The 21,233-nt window shown below is 45.0% G+C and overlaps 1 protein-coding gene across 4 annotated transcripts in view; it reads left to right on the top strand.

Annotated features, from left to right (window-relative positions):
• The window catches only part of SBF2 (SET binding factor 2), a 436,024-nt gene extending 415,730 nt beyond the window's left edge, over window positions 1-20,294 (top strand). For all 4 annotated transcript variants that reach the window (XM_004613607.2, XM_055141226.1, XM_055141225.1 and 1 more), the window contains 8 exons: window positions 1-127; window positions 4,245-4,372; window positions 9,814-10,047; window positions 11,018-11,122; window positions 12,240-12,433; window positions 13,073-13,160; window positions 17,513-17,644; window positions 18,632-20,294. In XM_004613607.2, coding sequence (XP_004613664.2) covers window positions 1-127; window positions 4,245-4,372; window positions 9,814-10,047; window positions 11,018-11,122; window positions 12,240-12,433; window positions 13,073-13,160; window positions 17,513-17,644; window positions 18,632-18,730 — 1,107 coding nt within the window. In that variant the 3' untranslated portion in view covers window positions 18,731-20,294. The remainder of the gene's footprint in view (window positions 128-4,244; window positions 4,373-9,813; window positions 10,048-11,017; window positions 11,123-12,239; window positions 12,434-13,072; window positions 13,161-17,512; window positions 17,645-18,631) is intronic.
• Window positions 20,295-21,233: the final 939 nt, after the last annotated feature.

The following is a 21,233-nucleotide window of genomic DNA, read 5'->3' as shown; positions in this document are numbered from 1 at the left end:
GTTCACAACCAGTATCCAACAGAATTTGAATTTAATCTCTATTATTTAAAATTCTTGGCTTTCCACTGTGTATCAAATCGCTTTAAAACATTTCTCCTGGATTCTGACTATGAAAGACTAGAGCACGGTATGTGTCTGCAGGCCCTCTCTCCATCTTCTGTTAGTTTTGTGTGATTGGAGTGTTTTGTCTGTTTTTGAGCCTTCTTCTATGTGATGTGTGTGCTGTACCACTGAGCTACATCTGCCCAGTTTTGCCCATTTTTGTTAAAAAACTAAACAACTAGCCCCAAGTGTGCAAGATTATTTTAGTTTTCCCCTACAATTGTAGATTGTATATGAATGAGTGCCCAGATTCTGAGATGTACTTTGTAAGTACCATTGAACAACTAGAGGTATTAACACAGAAAGCAGACCTAAGTAGCACCACTATTTGAGGAAACATCCAAGTCAGTTTTCCCATCCCTGGGACACTCTGACAGGAAAGATTTGAAAAGCAGTGAAAGCCACAGGTTCTGGAATAGATAGAACAGGGTTAAATTTCCACATTCCCAATTACCCATTGAGCACTTTTCACAAGTCAGGTACCTCTCAGAGACTCCACTTCCTCTTCTTTAAATAAGTTTAATAGGGACTGGAATGATGACAGTACAGCAGGGAAGGTGCTTGCCTTGAACGTACTCGGCTCAGGTTTGATCGCTGGCACCCTTATGGTCCTCCCGAGCACTACCAGATGATTCCTGAGTGCAGAGCCAGAAATAACCCCCAAGCACCGCTGGGTGTGGCCCCAAAAACAAAATATATATATATATATATATATGTAAGGACAAGAGGCCCAGGGATGTGACTCAGTGACAGTGTGCCTCCCTTGCTAGCATAAAGCTGAGCGTTCAGTCCCTGGCAAGTCCACCTCACAAGTTAAATGAATGTGCACCACATTCAGATGTGTGCGTCCCTGGCAAGTACTGGACCCAAGTGTGTGGCCCTCTGTCACTGTAGCTATGGCAAAGAAAAGGAAAAGGGGGAGGGGCAATGAAGACATTAATAGCTTCCACCCTTTTGGTTGTGATAATTCCATTAGAAATAGGAAGCATTTGTAAATGTCTTAGTTCAGCTACTTGTTCAAAGTAAGCACTGAATTATATTTATGATGATTATTATATTGGGAAGGAGGCGCCTCCTGGGGATTCCTGGCCAACCAGACTGGCCATTCAGTGCATAGGAGATATAATACTCCTCGGCCTTAGTGCTGGGATTCCCCAGCCAGGGCCACCCCCCCCACCCTTTCCCCCCCCCCACCCCCGCCCCGGCAGGGTGTGGGAGATCAAACTGGGGTCAGAGGACCAGAAAGATAGTACAGAAGGTAAGACATTTATTTTGTATGCAACTGTGCTGCGCTTGTTTGAATCATTTACACCACATATGATCCCCTCAGCACTGTCAGTGGTCACTCCTGAGCACAGAGTTAGGAGCAACCCAAAAATGAACTGAAAACAGCAGCATGAAAGGCAAGCACTTGACTCTCTGTAGCCCCTAGAGTCTTGTAAATTTTAATAACAGCTAAAGAGATTCTGAAAGTCATTCTACCCTTCTGGAAACATTCCCCGAGCTGTCTGCATTGTTTTGTCATTAAGGAAGAGAAGAAGGGAGGAAAAACACATAACTTCTATTTAGACATAAAAATCAAGGGCTGTTAAGGGGCTGGAGCAATAGCACAGCGGGTAGGGAGTTTGCCTTGCACGTGACCAACCCGGGTTTGATTCCCAGCATCCCTTATGGTTCCCCTAGCACCGCCAGGAGTAATTCCTGAGTGCAGAACCAGGAATAACTCCTGAGCATTGCTGGGTGTGACCCAACAAGCAAAAAAATAAAATCAAGGGCTGTGAAGATACTATCATGGTTAAGTCACTTGCCTTGTATGTGCCCAGCCCTTTCTAACCCCGACACCAAATGTTATGGTCCTCTGAGTACAGTTAGGTTTGACCCAAATCCTGCCCCTTGAAAAAAATACTATAAATCTGAGGGCCCAGAAAACCACTCAAAACAACTAGTGCACATGGTTTGTATTCATGTGCGCTGAAATCAGTCCCAGACACCCAGTGGCCTCTGATCACCACCAAATTAGGGATAGCCCCAGACCACTGTTACCATCCCCCTTCAAGAAAAACAAAAATTTAGTACATCATGTGTACCTGAATATTCATGAAGAGGACTCTTTGCGGCAATAAATTATTTACATGCAGTAGGACTGTAGCACTGTCGTCTCGTTGTTCATCAGTTTGCTCGAGCGGGCACCAGTAACATCTCCATTGTGAGACTTCTTGTTACTGTTTTTGGCATATCTAATACGCCATGGGTAGCTTACCAGGCTTTGCTATGGGGGTGGGATACTCTCGGTAGCTTGCCGGGCTCTCCAAGAGAGGTGGAGAAATTGAACCTGGGTCAGCCACATGCAAGGCAAATGCCTTACCTGCTGTGCTGTCACTCCAGTCCTACAGTATCAGGTTAAATTTTGAAATCAGATAACACTTTTCTGGTGTATCAAATTATCTAGTATGTAATACTTTTGACATAGGCACAAGCTCCAGGGGGACCATTTTTTGTGCTGTTCATACTGTCAAACCTTTGTTGATACATAGAATTGTCATTCCATACATCATTATCAGAAACCTTAATGTCTTAAGTACTTCTTTGTGGGGAAGGCATTAAGACAGCCACCTGGGAGTGATTTGGGCAGCTTCTAAGTGATTGCTTTTAAATGGACCGAGCCTCGGAGATTCAGATATGATTGGTCTGAGGTAAAACCTAAATGTAACATTTTTGTTTTGTTTTTGAGGCACACCAAAATATGCTCAGGGGTAACTGCTATCTCTGTATCTAGGAAGTACTCCTGGCAGGCTCAGGGGCCACCTGGGGTGCTGGGGTTGAACCCTGGTCAGCTATATACAAGGCAGACATCCTATCCAATATATTATCTCTCCAGCCCACATCAAGATTTTTTTTTTAAGTTATTGGTTTGTTTTGTTTGGGGAGGCCACACCTGGCCATGCTCAGGGATCACTCCTGGGGATCCTTAGAGGACCGTATGGGGTACAGGGATGAAACCCAGATTGGCTGGATGCAAGGCAAATACCCTACGCACTTTCGCTCTGGCCTAAATACTTGGATTTTAAGCCCCTGGTATGACCAAAGTTGAGAACTGCTTTACTCTGAAGAGGGTAGAGAAAGAAAAATTCACTATTAGAGGCTCCATATATTGTAAGATTTTGTGCACCCTTGGGCTTGAGGCATTCTTTGCTAATAAACTGGTTAAATACTTGTTTGCTGGGCCTAGGAGATAACTTAGCAGTCAGGGGCACATGTCTTGTACACAGAAGACCCAGGTGCAATCCCAGAATAACATTTCCCTAGAATACCACTGAGTATAGCCCTGGACGCCCCACAGCACTGCCAGGGTAACCTTAGTGGTCCCAGCACTGCTGGGTCTGAGTACTACCCCCTCACCAGGCCTCGCTTTGAACTGTCGGGCCTGTTTGACAGAGTATGACCTGGAGTTTAGTTACTTCATTTAAGCTAGATAATGCTACTAGGTCGTACTACTTAAAAGAGGCACCATTCCTGGCCTTTCAAAGAAATGCATTTTGCTTTCACCTAACACTTTCCCCCCATTTCAGACAAGTAGACTCTTGAGAGTAATCAGTTTTCTGAAAGATTGATAGGGTCAGGAATTCCCAAACTGCTCCCCCACCAAAATTGTGCTTTGAAGTCACCCAAGGGTACAGACCACACCCTTCTGTCATCAGCAGCCTCTGTGACTGTGATTTGTGGTGTACGTAAACTACCAAACAAGAAAATACTTTAACTGACTTCACAATAAACAGCCAACTTTGAAAAGAAACATAAAAATTATGTATTTGACTGAGTCTCACCAAATTAAATCCTTCTGTTTTCTCTTGCAAAGTGTAAAATGTGTGAATCTAGAAAAAGCTCTAAGATACAGGTTTGAAGAAAGGCATGGTGTATTGCTAAATGCCTATGAAATCTTGTGAGATGTTTTCTTTTCATTTTGATGTGTTTCCATGTAGCTGTTCCTATATTTAGCTTTGCAATTATCATCTACACTTTCTACATATAATTGCTTTTTCTAGAGCCATAAGTCATATTCCAGTTTTTATCTGTTATTTTATACTTTAAGGAAAAGCTTTGATTTTATTTAACTTCTGTTTAAAATTTTTTTGGATTGACAGGAACTTTATTTGATGACAAAGGAGACAAGCCAGCTAAAAAGGGAATTTGTATTTGGGAATGTATTGATAGAATGCACAAGAGGAGTCCCATATTCTTTAATTATATGTACTCACCAGTGGAAATAGAGGTACAGTAAGAAGAATTTATTTTTGGTTTTTCAAATATTTTGTGTTAAATTTTATCTTTTAGTCTATAGAAGACCATTTAATAGGCATCATACAAAAGCTACTTAAAAATTTAGTACACTCCAGATTTGGATGACAGAATGGAGACTGTTCACCAAAATCTTGACACAAAAATTAGAAAACTAGAAGGAAAAAAATTCACCAAAAAAAAATAAATATATATAAAACTAAGGTCATTTTTCCAAGGAAAGATCAAGAAACCTTAACGGATCATATTTAAAAAAAAAAAAATCTAGAGTACTTGAGGGGCTAGAGAGATAGCTTAATAGGCTAGAGCATGTGCTTTGCATGTAAGAGATACAGGTTCAAATCCTAGCACCACATGGTCCTGTGGGTCCTGCTATATAGCCTCCACCCTGCCCCCTACCTCAAAAATATAGAATGCTTAAGAAACTGTTTCCCTAAGTTCACTTTTCCAGAGACATAAAGAAGCTCTGTGTGAAACAAGGAAGTTAGGAGTCCAGCCCAGATGCATGATCCTCGGGGACAACCATGCTATACTATGGATATCTGGATGAAGTTTGGCCCTGAACAGAACGTACTAATTCAGTACATTGACACCAGTGTTGTAATCTGTGTTAATTAAACAACATTCAACTATGAGCCACTGATAGTACAGCCACTGATAGTAAGCTGTATCACCCTACAAGGCCAGAAGACTCTTGCCCTCAACCCCAGGCATTATAACTTCACTCTTTCCCTTCTTGAGTGGAGGAGTAGCCAAGGATACCTGCTTAGATCCCACTCCATCTAAACAGAGCTCTGGTACCTCAGAATTCCTTGCCATAATTCAAGTTACTCTAGAGCAGTGTCTCTCCACCTTTTTCTGACTGACTAAACTTATTTCCTTCCTGTGGCCCTTATGTCCTACCATTTGGCCCTCTGTTCGAATACTCTGACCCCCTTGGAATATCTTGGAGGCTCTTGGGGCCATATGGCCCCCAGTTGAGAAATGCTGCCTTAGGCCACTTTTTCAAGACTGTCTTTCATGCAGTGGGAAAAATACGTAGAAGTCCACCAACCTCACTGAGTAAAGATAAAGGTACAGAAGATTCTGCAGTACCAACCAGCTTTATAACTTCTCGGATAATAACTTTAGAGACACCATGATGAGGATGTTTAACGAGCTCAGATAAGCAATAGATTAGGTAATCAATAAAGTTCAAGAAAGCATGACAGCAGAAATGAGAAAACAGCCATCCGCGTAGTAACAGAAATGAAGAACATGGTAGATGAAAACAAAAACTCTCAGGAGCCAAGTAAAAACAGCTGAGGGGCGGGAGAAATCAGTGAACTCTTGTTGGATATTAACCCTAAGCGTTTAGGCTTCATCAGTGTATTGATCCTTTTCCTCCTCCCAAAGAAGCTTACAGTACTCTTGTGAGCACCCCTAATCCCCTGAGTTTATCTTTAACCTTTCCTTTGTGTTTTACCTCACATTGTCAAAATTCCCCAAGTCAGTCTTGGTTACTTACAAGCTGAAAAGTTCTGGTAACTCTGGACTTTGTATTTATAGTGAATTACTTGCTTTTCTATTTCCCCTATAGCCTTTTCATATTTTAACATAGAGCAATACTTTTCGCTTAAACACACATAAATTTATTATTATATAAATAATAATAAATTATTATTATTTATTGTTTATTTAAATAAACACACTGTTAATTTATTAATGCTGTGCTCCTAGTATTTGGGAGTTGATTGCCTCTGCTATATATCTATTCCTGGGCATCTGTCATAGTTACTTGACTGAGGCCTTGGTTGCTGTAATTCCTAACACCCCACAAAGAGAAGTCCCACTGTGGGACTTGAATGGACCCGAGGTAAGTGGTGAAGCTACCCCAGCATCGGAATGGGACAGTCTAGAAAGCATAAAACCATAGTCTCGAAGCAAGCCATTACAACTTAAGAGACAGGATCCCATGGTGAAGGACAAGCTGAACTGGCCTGAGGACCTAGCAAAAGTGGTAACACAGAAGGCTCAGCTAGCAACAAACAGCTCAGTAAATCTTCAATAACGTTTAATAACACCATTGTGAGATATAATAATTTTCACAAAGATTTTTTGAAGTATTTTTTAATAATTCCACTAGCCCTTTTGTTATAACAAGCAATATGAAACAAATTATTTTGTGTCTGCTGAGGGAGACTTGGGGGAGGGGATTGGGAAACTGGGGGCAGTGGTGGAGGGAAGGCTACACTGGTGATGGGGTTGGTGCTGGAATACTAAATGCCCAAAATAACTGTATAACAACTTTGTAAAACCACAGTGTTTAAATAAAGTTAGAATAAATAAATTTTTCTTAAGAAAAATAATTTCCCAGATATGGGAAGTACAGGCACATAGATTCTAAAGGCCCAAAAGGGCTCCAGCCAAAATAGATCCAAATGAAAAACTCCAAGAGACATAACAATCAAGGTGACAAAAGCCAAAGACAGAGTCAGAATATTGAAATCAGCGAGATCAGAGAAGGAACTTACATACAAAAGGAAGCTCTTAAGATTCACAGAAGATCAAATGAGACTGTACGGCCAGAAGAGATTGGTAGGATATAGTGAAAATAATGAAATTAATACTTCACCATGAATGCTCTGTTGGGCTAAATTATCAAATTTTGAATGGTGCAGAACTTCATAAACAAGCAACAGCTTAAGAAGTTCATAGCCTTGAACCAGTTTTGCAGGAAGCATTAAAGGAGCTTCTTTCGAAAACAAGTCAAATTTCACAGACACAAGTAACTTATACAAAATGATGGCAATAAATCCCTTCATCTCAGTAATCTCATTCAGCATCAATGGCCTGAACTCAACAGTCAAGAGACACAGAGTGGCAGAATGGATCAGAAAATTGAACCTAATTTTCTTCTGCCTACAAGAAAAACATCTTCACAGGGTAAACAGTGCAAAGTCAGAGGCCAGAAAGCAATATTAGAGGTAAACTATTCCCTTAAGGTAAAGGTTGCCTTTATTAGACAGTAAGAAAGACCAAATTTTAAGCTTATGAAGGACAGGGAAGTTGATTTATTAATAATCATTAAAAAGAATTCCTGGGGCCAGAGCCAGTGTGGTGGGAAAGGGGTCTGTGTTGCATGCAGCCAGCCCATGTGATCCTGTGTGCCGCATATGGCTCCTGAGCACAGAGCCAGGAGTAAGCCCCAAGTACCTTTTGGATGTGGCCCAAAAATGGAAAAAAAAAAAAAACCTCATACTCCTAAACATATTTTCACCTAATGATGTACAATCAAAATATTTTAATAACTAATAAACTTGAAGATATTCACAGCAACACAATAGTAGTAGGACACTTAAATACTCTTCTGTCACTGCTAGATAGATTAGGCAAAACTTCAACAAGAAAACACTGGCCTTTAAATGGAAGAGAAGGGCCTAACAGATGTGCATAGGGCCTTCTATCCCCTAAAAGCTGACCACACATTATTCACGGCACACAGGACATTCTCCAAGTTAGGTTACATGCTTGGTCATAAACATGTTTTCATAAAATCAAGATAGAAATTGTATCAGCTATATTTTCAGAGCACAATGCTTTGAAAGTGGAAATTAATCTCAGAATAGAGGATGGAATTTAAGCACTTGGAAACTAAATATTAATTTAAAAGAATTTTCTGAATAGGAAAAAATTATTACGGTTGTGCCCATTAAAAAAAAAACGAAATATAGTAAAACAAGGGAGTGACAAATGGTCAAATTTGGGACTGGCACAATAGTAGAGCAGATAGGGCATTTGCTTTGCACATAGCCAACCCAGGTTCAATTCCTGGCATCTTGTATGGTCCCTGAGCGCCGGGAGCGCTCACCAATAGGATAGCCCCAAACCAAAAACAAACAAAAAAAATGACTAAAGGCAGCAGAAGCAAAGAGACTCTACTACTGAGCTTAGCAGGTAGTGGGGTGGGGGCAGATGGAAAGTGTCCTTGGAGGAAAGTGGGTGCTCTGGTGGTAGGTGTGAATATGGGTTGGTGTCTGCATAAAACTGTTATTAACCAGATTATAAATCATGGTACCTCGATAACATGGGAAATGTTTCTCAATTATTTTTTTTTAAAGGGGGAACAGAGATCGTACAGCAGGTAGAGCACTTGCCTTGCTTGTGCCCCACCAGGGATCAGTCCCTGGCACCTGTATGGTCCACAAGCTCTACCTGGAGTAATCCCTGAGCACTACTGGGTGTGCCCCCTCTTCCGAAAAAAAGACTATCTTTCAAGCCAGGGCCTAAGGGGCTACTAAGTAGTAAGAGTTGTTTGCTAAGGATGGGGCTGGAGTGATATAGCACAGCGGGTAGGGCATTTGCTTTGCACGCAAACAACCCGGGTTCAATTCCCAGCATCCCATATGGTCCCCTGAGCACCGCCAGGGGTAATTCCTGAGTGCAGAGCCAGGAGTGACCCTTGTGCATCGCCAGGTGTGACCCCCCAAAAAGAAAAGCAAAAAAAAAAAAAAAGGTTGTTTGCTAAGGAACAGCGCACGTCTGTATGGGCTGGGGTATGTGTACACATTCATGAAGGGTCTCAGTGTACATGACAAAGCCAGGGCTGGGGGAGGAGCAGTACTAGGATCCCTGATCCATTTCCGCAGTGATATGACTTTCTGGTATAGAATTCCAAGGAATCTAAGACTCTTTCACCTGAGTCTTTGCTTCCAGGTCTCACGAAGAAGTTTTATTTGTCAAGCCAGAAGGTATGACTTGGGGCCGGAGCGATAGCACAGCAGGTAGGGCGTTTGCCTTGCACGCGGCCGACCCGGGTTCGATCCCCGGCATCCCATATGGTCCCCCAAGCACCGCCAGGAGTGATTCCTGAGTGAAAAGCTAGGAGTAACCCCTGTGCATCGCTGGGTGTGACCCAAAAAGCAAAAAAAAAAAGAAGGTATGACTTATTTTTTTTCTTTTTGGGTCACACCCAGCAATGCTCGGGGGTTACTCCTGGCTTTGCACTCAGGAATTACTCCTGGCAGTGCTTGGGGGACCATATGGGATGCCAGGGATCGAACCCGGGTCGGCCATGTGCAAGGCAAACGCCCTACCCGCTGTGCTATCACTCTGGCCCCAGGTATGGCTTATTTTTACTTAATAGTTTATCTTTTTTTTTTTTTTTTTTTGCTCTTTTGTTCAGCTTTTGGGTCACATCCTACTGTGCTCAGGGCTTACTCTTATTCTTCACTCAGGGATCACTACTGGTGGGGCTTGGGGACCATATGGAATGTCAGGGGTTGAACCCATGTTATAAATTTAAATACTGGTAGTATATGAAACTCGATTCATACCCTTACCCAGACCCCGTAAATGCTAGGGGCTGGCCTATCATTCCTCTTGAGGTACTTCAAAGTCAAGATGAAACTATATTTCAGAATTTTCTTTGAACAGGCTCTGAAACCTAATGTACATGTCTCCAACCTCAAGAAGTGGGATTACTACATCGAGGAGACCTTGTCTGCAGGACCCTCCTATGACTGGGTGATGCTGACCTCCAAGCACTTCCCTCCCGAGGACTCAGATCTGACCGCAGGCACGAGACCCCGAAGCCAGAGGAGAACCGTGTGGCCGTGCTATGACGACATCAGTCACACGCAACCTGATGCACTCACCAGCCTGTTCAGCGTAAGTCACCTGTGTTTAAGCATACCTTGGGCACTATGGGGGTTAAGTCAGAAACGTCAGAACATACTCCTGGTAGCAGGCTCCCCGGGAGTTGGAAGAAACCCGCCGGGAAGTCTCGGTAAAGGCATTCCAAGGCAGCAGTCAAGCACATGGAGCGGTAGTGCAGCTTCACAGCTGTTTCAGCTGCCCTGGCAACCCCAGTCAGACCTGAGCTTTGACTTTTGTGGCCACTTGATTTCCTCTGGTCAGAAGTGTGGGCATTTGAGGGCCTGGTGGGAATACTGTCGGCAATCTTCTGCAACAAATACTCTAGAGCAAAACCATCCTGGCCGTTGCCGTTCGAATGAGTGCAGCAGCCCTGAGGGAAGTGTTGCCACCCTGGTACAGGCCGCTCTGTTCCTGCAGAAGTTTCTCTGTTTGATTCGTGACAGCCAGGAGGAACATGTGTCAGGGAAAGCCCTGCCACAGAGGCAGCTGCCCTGACTTCCAGATCCCCTGGCTCAGGAGACATCAATCCTTGGCCATTTTTTAGGTCATTCCTTCCTCATCTGGTTTGAATCATTAGAGTTGAGGGGTCCCTCTGTCAAGGACGGGCTTCTCATCTGCCTCAGCAATTAGGGTTTGGACACCAGCCCAGTGGTTGGCCTTTTGCTGTGGCCATCAGATTTCCTATGAGCTAGCCAAGCGTGAAGGTGTTTGGGAAAACGTCTCATCTCTAACCGTTTAGGTCATCCTGCACCAACAGGCCTGGTCACAGACCCTTACAAACCATCTGTGCCTCCCTGCAGCGCACCAGCCACATTCCCGCCTGCCATTCCCAACTCAGACCCCAGCCGCCCCGGATGTACCACTTTGCTTAGTGTCCACTGGCCACACTGCTTCCCTGGGCCCCGTACAGAGATGGGACTCAGGGATACATCTTGCTTTCTGTGAAATCTGACCTGTCAGAAAACTCCTTTTACTTTTGCAGGAAATTGAAAGGTTGGAGCATAAATTGAACCAAAGCCCTGAGAAGTGGCAGCAGCTGTGGGAAAGAGTCACTACGGACCTTAAGGAAGAGCCCGGGACAGACCATGTGAGTTGGCAAAACCCCTGAGCGATCTACTTCTGATTTCTAAGGTGCTCGGCCAGGTGGGCCCCACCATCACAGATATCTCAAATGGGTTAATGACCAGAGAGAAGAGTGGAATGGTGGGGGCTTCCCGTGGAGGTCAGGGCAGAAAGTTCCAAATGACTAAATAATTCCTGAACGTCTCACTTTACCACAGTGACATAATACTTGTGTTTCAGGGCCCATATCCAGGGAAATTACTGGGTTCTTTTCTATCTCAGTGTCTCTGTGGTTTCACTTGGTCTCCTGTCCCTCAGAGGAGGATGAGAATGTTGAGACCGTGTTTGCTCCAGAGAAGTCATTAGAAAATAAGATATTAAAATGACACAGTGGTCTGCCTCCTGTTCCCTATATTCCCTTTCTGTTTAAATTTAGAAACGTTTGTCCACGGGGCCAGAGCAATAGTGCAGCATGTAGAGCTCTTGCCTTGCACACAGCTGACCCAGGCTTAGTCCCTGGCACTACATATGGTCCTCTGAGGCCCACTAGGAGAGATGAGTAAGCCCTGAGCACTGCCTCGTATGGCCCAAAAACACAAGAAAAGAACATTTACCGGGCATATAATGTGTGCAAGGGGCTATGCCAATCCTCCCACCCATTATCGTCGTGTTTAGCTTATGGAGGGATGGAGTGGGAGCCACCTCCCACAGGAGATCACGTAGCTGCCCTATCAGACTTGCTTCCTGGGCACTAGCAGGCAAGCTGGGACCGTGCTGGTTTGAAGAGCATCTCAGGAAGGAGTGGTGAGCAGGTCAGATGCAGCAAAGGGTTTGGGAAGAGGGAATGTTCCAGAAGAAAGCCTCTGCTGGTAAGAAGGGATCCTCCTGGACTTCTTGCTGATCTGCAAGTGACAATTCAGGGGCTGGCATAGGAAGGGAAGTGCTTTCTTTGTAATAAATCCCTTAATCATAAACATTTAGGTTGCTTCTGGACTTTTATAACTCCAGGGTAAGCATCCTTATAAATATTTTTTCCTGGAGCCCAATATTTTTTCCCTTGAGATAAATCTTTAGAAATGAAGTTGTCAGACCAGCTTAAGTATTTGTGTAGCTTTCTTAGTCCTTCTTCTATCTTCTTTTAGCCCCAAAGACAACCTTCAGGCCTTCCAGGAATCATATCTACCAACCTCCCTTCCTATCAGAAGAGGGCTGTGCTGCATCTTCCGGAAAGCAGCTCTGGGGAGGAGCAGAATGCCAGCATCTCCCCGTCCAACGGCGTGGACCGCCGTGCAGCCACGCTCTACAGCCAGTACACATTCAAGAACGAGGAAAACAGGTAAGTGCACCTCAGAGCCCGCCTCAAGGCTGCGACACGGGACTAAAACCAGCCAGGCCTGTGCAGCACCTCCCATGAACTGGACGTGGGTTTGCTCTCATTATTTTTGACTTTAACATGTCAGGCAATTATTTGAAGAGGGAAAGTCAGAATTACCACTGTAAACACTCACAGCACAGTGTCGTTCCTTGTGGTTGAGTGCTGATCATTGTTAGCTCATGTCTGCCAGGTAGTTAGAGGGAACATTTGTTAGTCAGCACCTTTTCGGTGGCAGACACCAGAAACCCAGCTCCTGGTAGCTCAGACAAAAAGGCATTTAATCACAGACACTGCAGATTCTCACAGCCTGTCTCGGGCTTCGCTTTCCTGTGGGTTGAGTCAAACTCAAAGTTGCCATGAGCATGACAGTTGCCGTGAGCTCCTGAGAGCTCCAAACCACCCCAGCACAGTGACACCATCAGAAAGAGACAAGGTTCCCTCCACATCTGGTAGAACTGCAGGGAGAATCCAGTGGCCTTCCTTGGATAATCTGGGGCTGAGGGGAGAGTGAGAGAACGGGCGGGCAGGCAGCACACTCCTTTAGCTGTGCTTCTTAAACAAGAAGCCCAAATTAATTTTCCCTGTCCTCATTTCTTCCAGGTCCTTTGAGGGAACACTTTACAAAAGAGGGGCTTTGCTAAAGGGTTGGAAGCCCCGTTGGTTCGTCTTGGATGTAACGAAACATCAGGTAAAACTGCCAAAGCTAAAGAAATCACTTCTCTCCCGGCTAATCATAGTCCCTTGCTACTTGTGACTCAGCCGACAGCTGCATCCCGTAAAGACTGTGCCATGCCAGGCCTCCAATAATCTGCTGGGGGCCAGGGCCCCTGTGTACCCCTGCATGAGGGCACTCATTTCTGAGGGAAGTTCCAAAGTAGTTTTTCTGGTATGCACAGCCCAGGCCATCACTTGCTTGAGAACTCTGCCTGCTTTGGTTTGGTTTGGGCTCAAGGGCTATATGTGGACTTTTTTTTTTTTTCCAGTTTTTGGGTCATTCCCACCTATGATCAGGGGGGTTACTTCTGACTCTGCACTATTACTCCTGGTGGTGCTCAAGGGACCCTGTGGGATGCTGGGGATTGGATCTGGGTCATCTGTATGCAGGGCAAATGCCCTACCTGCTTTACTTAGTGTCTCTCCAGCCCCCTAAACTGCTTTTTTTTAAAGCTCAGCTATCTTCTGCTACCTCTTTTTGGAGGGAGGTGGGGGGAGCAGGGGGCACAGGGGAAAACCAAACCCAACAGTGTTCAGGGCTTACTCCTGGCTCTGTGCTCAGGACTCACTCTTGGCAGTGCTTGGGGGACCATATGGGATTCTGGGAATGGAACCCAGTCAGCCACATGCAAGGCAAATGCCCTATCCGCTATACTATTGCTCCAGTCGCTCCTACGTGCTCTTAAAACCCAGGCCCAGAGAGGCCCTAAGCTCCTCAGCAGGGGTCTCACACCCCCGAGGGCACTGCCCAGCATGCAGACAGCTTCACCCTCGTAGCCGAAAGCTTCTGTTCAAAACTGAGAACATTCTGTTTCCGCATTTGTTGATCACCTTCTCTGTGCCCCTCGCTACCTGGTTATTGAAAGTACCATTAGACCACAAAGATGGCAGCAACACAGGAGGGAGGAGCCCCAAGAAAGGCAGAGGGGAAGTGTCTATGTATAAACGTGGAATCCACAGACTGGCCCTCGCTGACCCTGTCAGAGAGTCAGTGCCCACTATTAGATTCTTAGCTCCTGCTCAGAAGTTATCCACAATCCATAGTATCGTGATCTCTGCCCCAGCCCCCTCGAGGGAGAGGCGCCTTCCCTTTACCCAGCTCCTCTACAGCCTTGTCTCCTGGGCCTGCCCTGACAGCAGCCTCACCCTGCCTTAGGCAGAGCAGGACACCTGGCGCATCTCAGTGCTAAACGGCAGTCCATGGAGAAAGACAGGAATGTTCCCCCATATACTGCTCTTGCTTGACCTGTGAGTGGAAGGCTCCTTCCAGAAGACAAACTTGCGGACCGCCTTCCCAAGGGTTCCATGGGTTACACAGATTCATGTGGAAGAATATGGAGAATTTATTTTCAACTGTGTAGTAGAAGCCCTTTTTTTAGGGGCTGTACTTTAAAATAGCAATGTCTCTGGAACCATAGAGCCTACCATTAAACCACTAAATATAACATAGGAAAATGACAACAATTTTTCTGTAATTTACATGAAATTATATTTGCATTCTTACCAATCTTTGGGATTTCTTTAACACAAAAGGAATATAGTTTTTCCATTTTGCCCTACTTATACCATGCCTGAAGGGAGAGGCAGAAAAATCTAAGGCCAGAACCACAGTACAGAGTTATGAGACACATTCCTGCCTTCTTAGAGAGTAAGATCCAAATTATGAACCAATAAGGCTTTCTCACCAACAGTCTCTAGTTTTTAGAAATATTTTCACATTTCTTTTCTTCTTTCAAAAGTAACACATATTTGTTACATGAGTTTAGATAGCTTGTGAAGATGAAAAGTTCCCTATGACCCCAGTAATTACTGTGAACAATTTGGTATTCATTTCTCTAAATTGTTTTCATATGTCAGTGAATAAAGGTATTTGTATTATATGTTTGGGTTGCTCAGAGGATTAAATGAGTTATATGAAAAACTATCAGAATAGTTTTGTCCCATAGTAAACACTCAATGAAATGTTGAGGTATTTTCTAGGTTTCTCAAAAGTCACTGGTATTTTTATAGCTATAGAACTGAAACTTTGGGCTATTTTCAAGGATTTTCAAAAATCAGTGGTGGTATTTTTTATAGCATTCTATAGCCTGTCTCTATTATTTTGAGACAGTATTTTGTTTGGGGGACCAAAATCAGGTGGTTGCTGAGGGGCTATTCCTTAGCAGTGCTTATGGGGCCATGTGGTGCTGGGAACCACACCCAGGCCTTCTGTGGGTAAGTATACCTCCAGCCTGGCCCTATGGAGCCTGTCCCGGTCCTTGGCAACTTATTTTAAAATACTTGGACACAGGGGCTGGAGAGATAGTGCAGGGTTTAAGGTGCTTGCCTTGCATATAGCCAGCCCCAGTTGTCCCCAGTAGCACGTATGGTTCCCTGAGCGCAATCAGTAGTCAGACCTCAGTATGACTGGATGTGCTCAAACACCCTAACTCAAAAAATACTAGGTTATTCCACAGATGAGTGCAGTCTTTCTATGTCTCTCTCTTTCTGACTCATTTCACTTAGCATGATACTTTCCATGTTGATCCACTTATATGCAAAGTTCATGACTGTAACTGTACCCTCACGGTGATTCACTAAAATAATAAATAAATAAAGATAAAACAACAACAACAAAATACTAGGTTACACAAAGATCCCAATAAGCTGAGCACATGCTTTGTATGCATGAGGCTTTGGTAGTTCCCAGTACCACAAGGTCCCCCTGAGCACCATTTGGAACAACCGTCAAGCGCTAGTCAGGACTAGCTCCTGAGCACCACCGGGTATAGCCAAAAGACAAAAGACAAAATAACAAAACCTACACTGTGAACATCTGTTCCTACCAGTTCATATAAATCTCCCTTAGACGGTGGAAGCGCAGGCTCCATGTCTGCTTTGCATGCAGGAGGCCCGGGTCCCACCCCAGCACTACCTGTAGTCCCCAACAGCCGAGCTGGGAAGAGCCCTACAGCACCAGCAAATGTGGCCCCAACACTAAGAAAATAAAACTTAAAATAAATATGGTTTTAAATCTTCTCATTTGTTTGTATTAGTTGTAGAGCCACACCCCGTGGTGCCAGGAATTGAGCCCAGGGCCTCACACACGCAAGGCACGAGCTCTCCTGCTGAGCCTTAGCCCAAGCCCCTTTGAAAAAGCTGTCAAGACTGTACTGCCCAGTGACGAAGCCTGGCACTGAAGTAGACATCTTTCCCTGTACTGAGCTGGCAAGGACCGTTCTGAAGGAAACCTTCTGTACACATATCTCTGCATTCCTATGGGACTATTTCTAATATATAAAATATACATTTATTCATATCTAGTTATTTCATCACTGACATTTAATCACTGTATCACTATCATCCTGTTGCTCATCAATTTGCTCAAGCAGGCACCAGTAATGTCTCCATTGTGGGACTTATTGTTACTGTTTTTGGCATATTGAATTTAATATTAATTAAATTAATAACTTTCAAAATTAAATAATTAATTTAATAATTACTTTTAAATAAGCACTGTAAGCACTGTCGTCCTGTTGTTCATCAATTTGCTCAAGCAGGCATCAGTAACATCTCCATTGTGAGACTTACTGTTTTTGGCATATCGAATTTAATATTCAATATTAATTAAATTAATAACTTAAAATTAAATAATTTAATAATTACTTTTAAATAAGCACTGTAAGCACTGTCGTCCTGTTGTTCATCGATTTGCTCGAGCGAGCACCAGTAACGTCTCCATTGTGGGACCTGTTGTTACCGGTTTGGCATATCAGATATGCCACGGGTAGCTTGCCAGGCTCTGCCATAAGGGCAGGATACTCTCAGTAGCTTGCCGGACTCTTCGAAAGGGATGAAGGAATCAAACCCAGGTCGGCTGCGTGCAAGGCAGACGGCCTACCTGCTGTAAATAAATAATATTTAAAATTAATTTTAAACTAATTAAAATAATAATAAATTAGTAGCTAAATATGAAACATTTAGTTACTCAAAATTTATAAAGTATCCTTTATATCCTTCCTCCAGCCACCTAATTCTTTTTAGAGGCAACCATTGTTTTTAATTTCTGTCTCTTCTTCCAAACAATTTAGAAAGAAATAATTCATGCAGTCGCAGCAATAGTACAGTAGGTAGGCACTTGCCTTGCATGCAAACAACCAGGTTCGATTCCCAGAATTTCATATGGGCCCCCGAGCCCATCAGGAGTGAGACCTGAGCACCGCCCGTGTTGGGGGTGGGGGGAGAGGGAAAAGGAGGGAGGGAGAGAAAGAGATTTCAGACAGTTTGTGAAGCCAAGCTCTGTCCTCAGCCACTGCCTCTCATGCTTCTTGTCTCCCTATGGTCCAGCTGCGATACTATGACTCCGGTGAGGACACCAGCTGTAAAGGCCACATTGACCTGGCTGAAGTGGAAATGGTCATCCCTGCTGGCCCCAGCATGGGTGCCCCCAAGCACACGAGTGACAAGGCCTTCTTCGATGTAAGTTGATCTTACTTGGATTTTCCTGGCTCCGTCTCCACACTGACCTCCCTCTAGAAAAAGCCATTGCCAGGGGGCACAGAGAGGCCCCCAGACCCCCCGGCTGTGAGAATTACTACACCAGCACCACTTAGACGCAGCATCCGAAGCCCGAACCCGACTGCTCGCAGCCGTCCCCATGTCTCAGAAAGGCACTCAGTACTCCACACACAGGACTCCTTCGAAAACTGCCCAGCCACATAAACACTCCTCATAAATACCGTTTGATATTTCACTCACCTGCTACCAAGAAAACAGGCTATTTCCCTTTGTATTCAGTGGTAGCCATGCGTGATCACCCATAAAAAGTATTCTTGGTCACAATGGTGTTTTGCCCCAAAATCTTTAGCAGCCATTGGGAGTCACGGGTCTTGGAGAAATTTGGGGGCTGGATGCTCAGGGACTTCACTAGGGCCTGCAGCCCACAAGACTTTATGAAGAGCGGAGATCACACTTGGGGCCCTGGTTGGGCTACAAGGCCATTTCCCTGACCTCAGCTCCAACTGTGGCCCCAATTGAAGATTAGCAAAGAAAATGGAATGGGGACACAGACACCGACCTCATCCCGGGTGGCTGAATCTCCGGGTTCTGTGGGAAACCAGGGGAGCTTCCCTGGCACCCATGCCGCGCTGGTGCCATGTGTGGGAAAGGCCAGAGACTCCAGCCATTCCTCACCCTCCTGCTCAATCACAGAAGGTCCCAGGAGGTGTCAAGTAAGGCTCCTGGTGTCTCTGCCTCTCCCAGCATCCTTCGAGGAACATAACCTGTGACTCCGGGGACGAGAAAGCTCAGTGACCTTACAGGCAGTGGCACGTGGTCCAAGAGAACGCAGGGGAGGGGACATGCAGCAGTTCTGGGGAGAAAGGGAGAGCCAGGAGCACTTTGCTCACTTGTTCAAAGCCATGAAATAGATCTGTCTTTTATCTCTGGTTCTCTTTGTCTCCTCAGCTCAAGACCAGCAAGCGTGTGTATAACTTCTGTGCCCAGGATGGACAAAGTGCCCAGCAGTGGATGGACAGGATCCAGAGCTGTATCTCTGATGCTTGATGTCTGTGGTCCATCCAAGCCAATAAGACAAAAAAGCGCCTGAATCCTTGAGTTGCTGATGAGTCATTCCAGGGCCTGAGGGTCCTCCTGCCCAGTCTTAGCCAGTCCCCTCATCCAGCGGTTGCTGTGCCTGCTTTGCCTGAGTGGATGTGTCAGCTCTGGTCCCGAGCTCCAGGCACTAACGTATCTTGCACTAGAGGATTCTAACAGGGACTTCGTGGTTAGGGATCAGATGAATGCTTCCTGAGCCAACTGTCTTCCATCCCCTCTGCACCCAGCAACCATGACCGCCCTCTGAGGTTCTTCTTCATGAAAGCTCGGTCCTTTGTTCTCCAAGCTCTCAGTTCTTTGGAGAGTTTTCTGACAAGCAAAAATAAAAGCCCTCCAAGGTGGTCTTCTATTCTCCTAGAATAGGTTCCTGTCAAAACTACTCTCACTGCCTCACCTCAGAGAGGCGCCACTCTCGGGTGCTCCGAAAGGTGCTTCCACAGTCCCTGCTTGCCATTGGGGTTCACAGCAAGAACATCGGTGCTAAGCAGTGGGCAAGGAAGGAGCCCATAGGATTATCCTGATGGGAGGCTCCTTTCCAGGGAAATAATGCAACAATGGCCAGGCCAATGCAAGGAAAGATTGCTTCCCAAACCCTGAATCCTCCTGGCCAGAGGTGCCCTGAGGGTCCGGGACTCTGTGCTCCTATGTATTCTGCTTCCTGATAGCTTCCTACACAAAGTAGCATGCAAAAAGCTGAATGCACTAACCTTCCTGAGCAATCATTTGCACTGACCTCCTAATGAAGTGAAGCTGTCGGAGAGACAGAAGCCAGCTGTTCACACATACCTATGACAAGGGCTGTGCGGGCCCCAGTGGCCCTGTGCTGTGGCCAGTACCCAGATTCTTCTTCGGCACACGGACAGTGAGAGCCGCTTCTGGCGCCTCTTCACCTTCTGATAACCTGATGTGTGTTTAGCTCCTGATCCAGCGAGCTTGGCCCATTCCCCATGAGCCACATCCGAGACAGCCACTGTAGCCAGCTGGGGCCCCAGGGGGCCTAATCATTGTGTCTGTTTGAAATGTTAATATGTTAAATACCGAACTAATATTTCAAAAATTTGTACATATGATTTCTATATCCTTTTTTTTCAGATAACCTGCTTATAATTTAATATAAAATTAACTAAACTGATTCATTGGATTTCAATAATGATTCCCTTTTTAAAAAAAACACTGTAGATTTGTCAAAATTAAAATTACATACACACTAGAAGTAGAACTGTGTTAATATATAAGACATTGGGAATTGTAAGAATGAAGGATTTTTCTATCACTTTCGTTTTATAAATTGACACCTGTGAAAATGGTTTTTGCACATTATTTGTATTTTTTTCTTTGTATATGAAATAATTTTTTTGTACTGTGTAAGATACAGAGCCCGTTGTACTTTTAGCTCTTTGAGACTGTACACACTGCTTCTTTTATAACTGGATTATTTTAATCTTCATGAAGGCATAACATGCCTTCCATTCACTAACCACCTTGAATTAAACCAATTTCTTAAGAAACTGCATTCCTTGAGCAATGTCAAGTTCGTTCCGCAGTGCCTGGCACTCGGGAGGCTGCATTCAAGGTGTGTAAAGATTCAAGGGCAACAGCACAAAGTGGAGTGTCACATTCCCCGGGTTCTAGTCCTGTGTTTGCCCCTGGCTGCATAAGGGACCAGACCCTTTGCACATGCTTGCAAACATCCTGGTCTGGACAAGCTGCTGAAGAATTTCAGTGATGGCCCGAAGCTGCCATTCCCACCTGGACCTCCAGTGTGAACTGTGAAGGTTGGGGCAAGGCGTTGACATACCGGGGTGGGGGGAGGCACAGTTTTACCACCCATGTCAGTGGCTTTTTGTGGCAATTTAGGAGAAACAATTCCAGTTGGGTAAAACATTTTTCTGCTTCAGGCAGTGATTTAACAGCAAAAATGGAGGATCGGTAATTCTACTGTGGACTCCTAGGTAAGGACATGGGTCTTTCAGTGACGACATCCCCTCTGCCCTTCTGTGCCCCCCAACAGGGGCCTGGCCAGGCTTCCCTGAGCCTCAGGTTTCCTCAGGCAGTTTCCAGAGTGGGGAGTTTGGGGGCACTGGTGGGTAGTGGCCTTGGGGACAAATGCAGGAGCTTTATCTTTGTTTACTTTAAAAAGCTAGAGTTCTTGGGGACCGGGGTGATAGTACAGCAGGTAAGGCATTTGCTTTGCACGCAGCAGACTTGGGTTTGATTCCTGGCATCCCATATGATCCCGCAACTACCGCCAGTAGTAATTCCTGAGTGCAGAGCCAGGAATAATCCCTGAGCATCACTGGGTGTGACCCAAAAAGCAAAAAAATAAGAAAAAGAAAGAAAGCTGGAGCAGTAGCACAGCAGGTAAGGCGTTTGCCTTGCACACGGCCGACCCAGGTTTGATTCCCAGCGTCCCATATGGTCCCCCGAACACCACCAGGAGTAATTGCTGAGC

The sequence above is a fragment of the Sorex araneus genome, chromosome 6 (assembly GCF_027595985.1).
Source record: "Sorex araneus isolate mSorAra2 chromosome 6, mSorAra2.pri, whole genome shotgun sequence".
Taxonomy (NCBI): Eukaryota; Metazoa; Chordata; class Mammalia; order Eulipotyphla; family Soricidae; genus Sorex; species Sorex araneus.
This window is presented reverse-complemented; position numbering and strand designations above follow the sequence as displayed.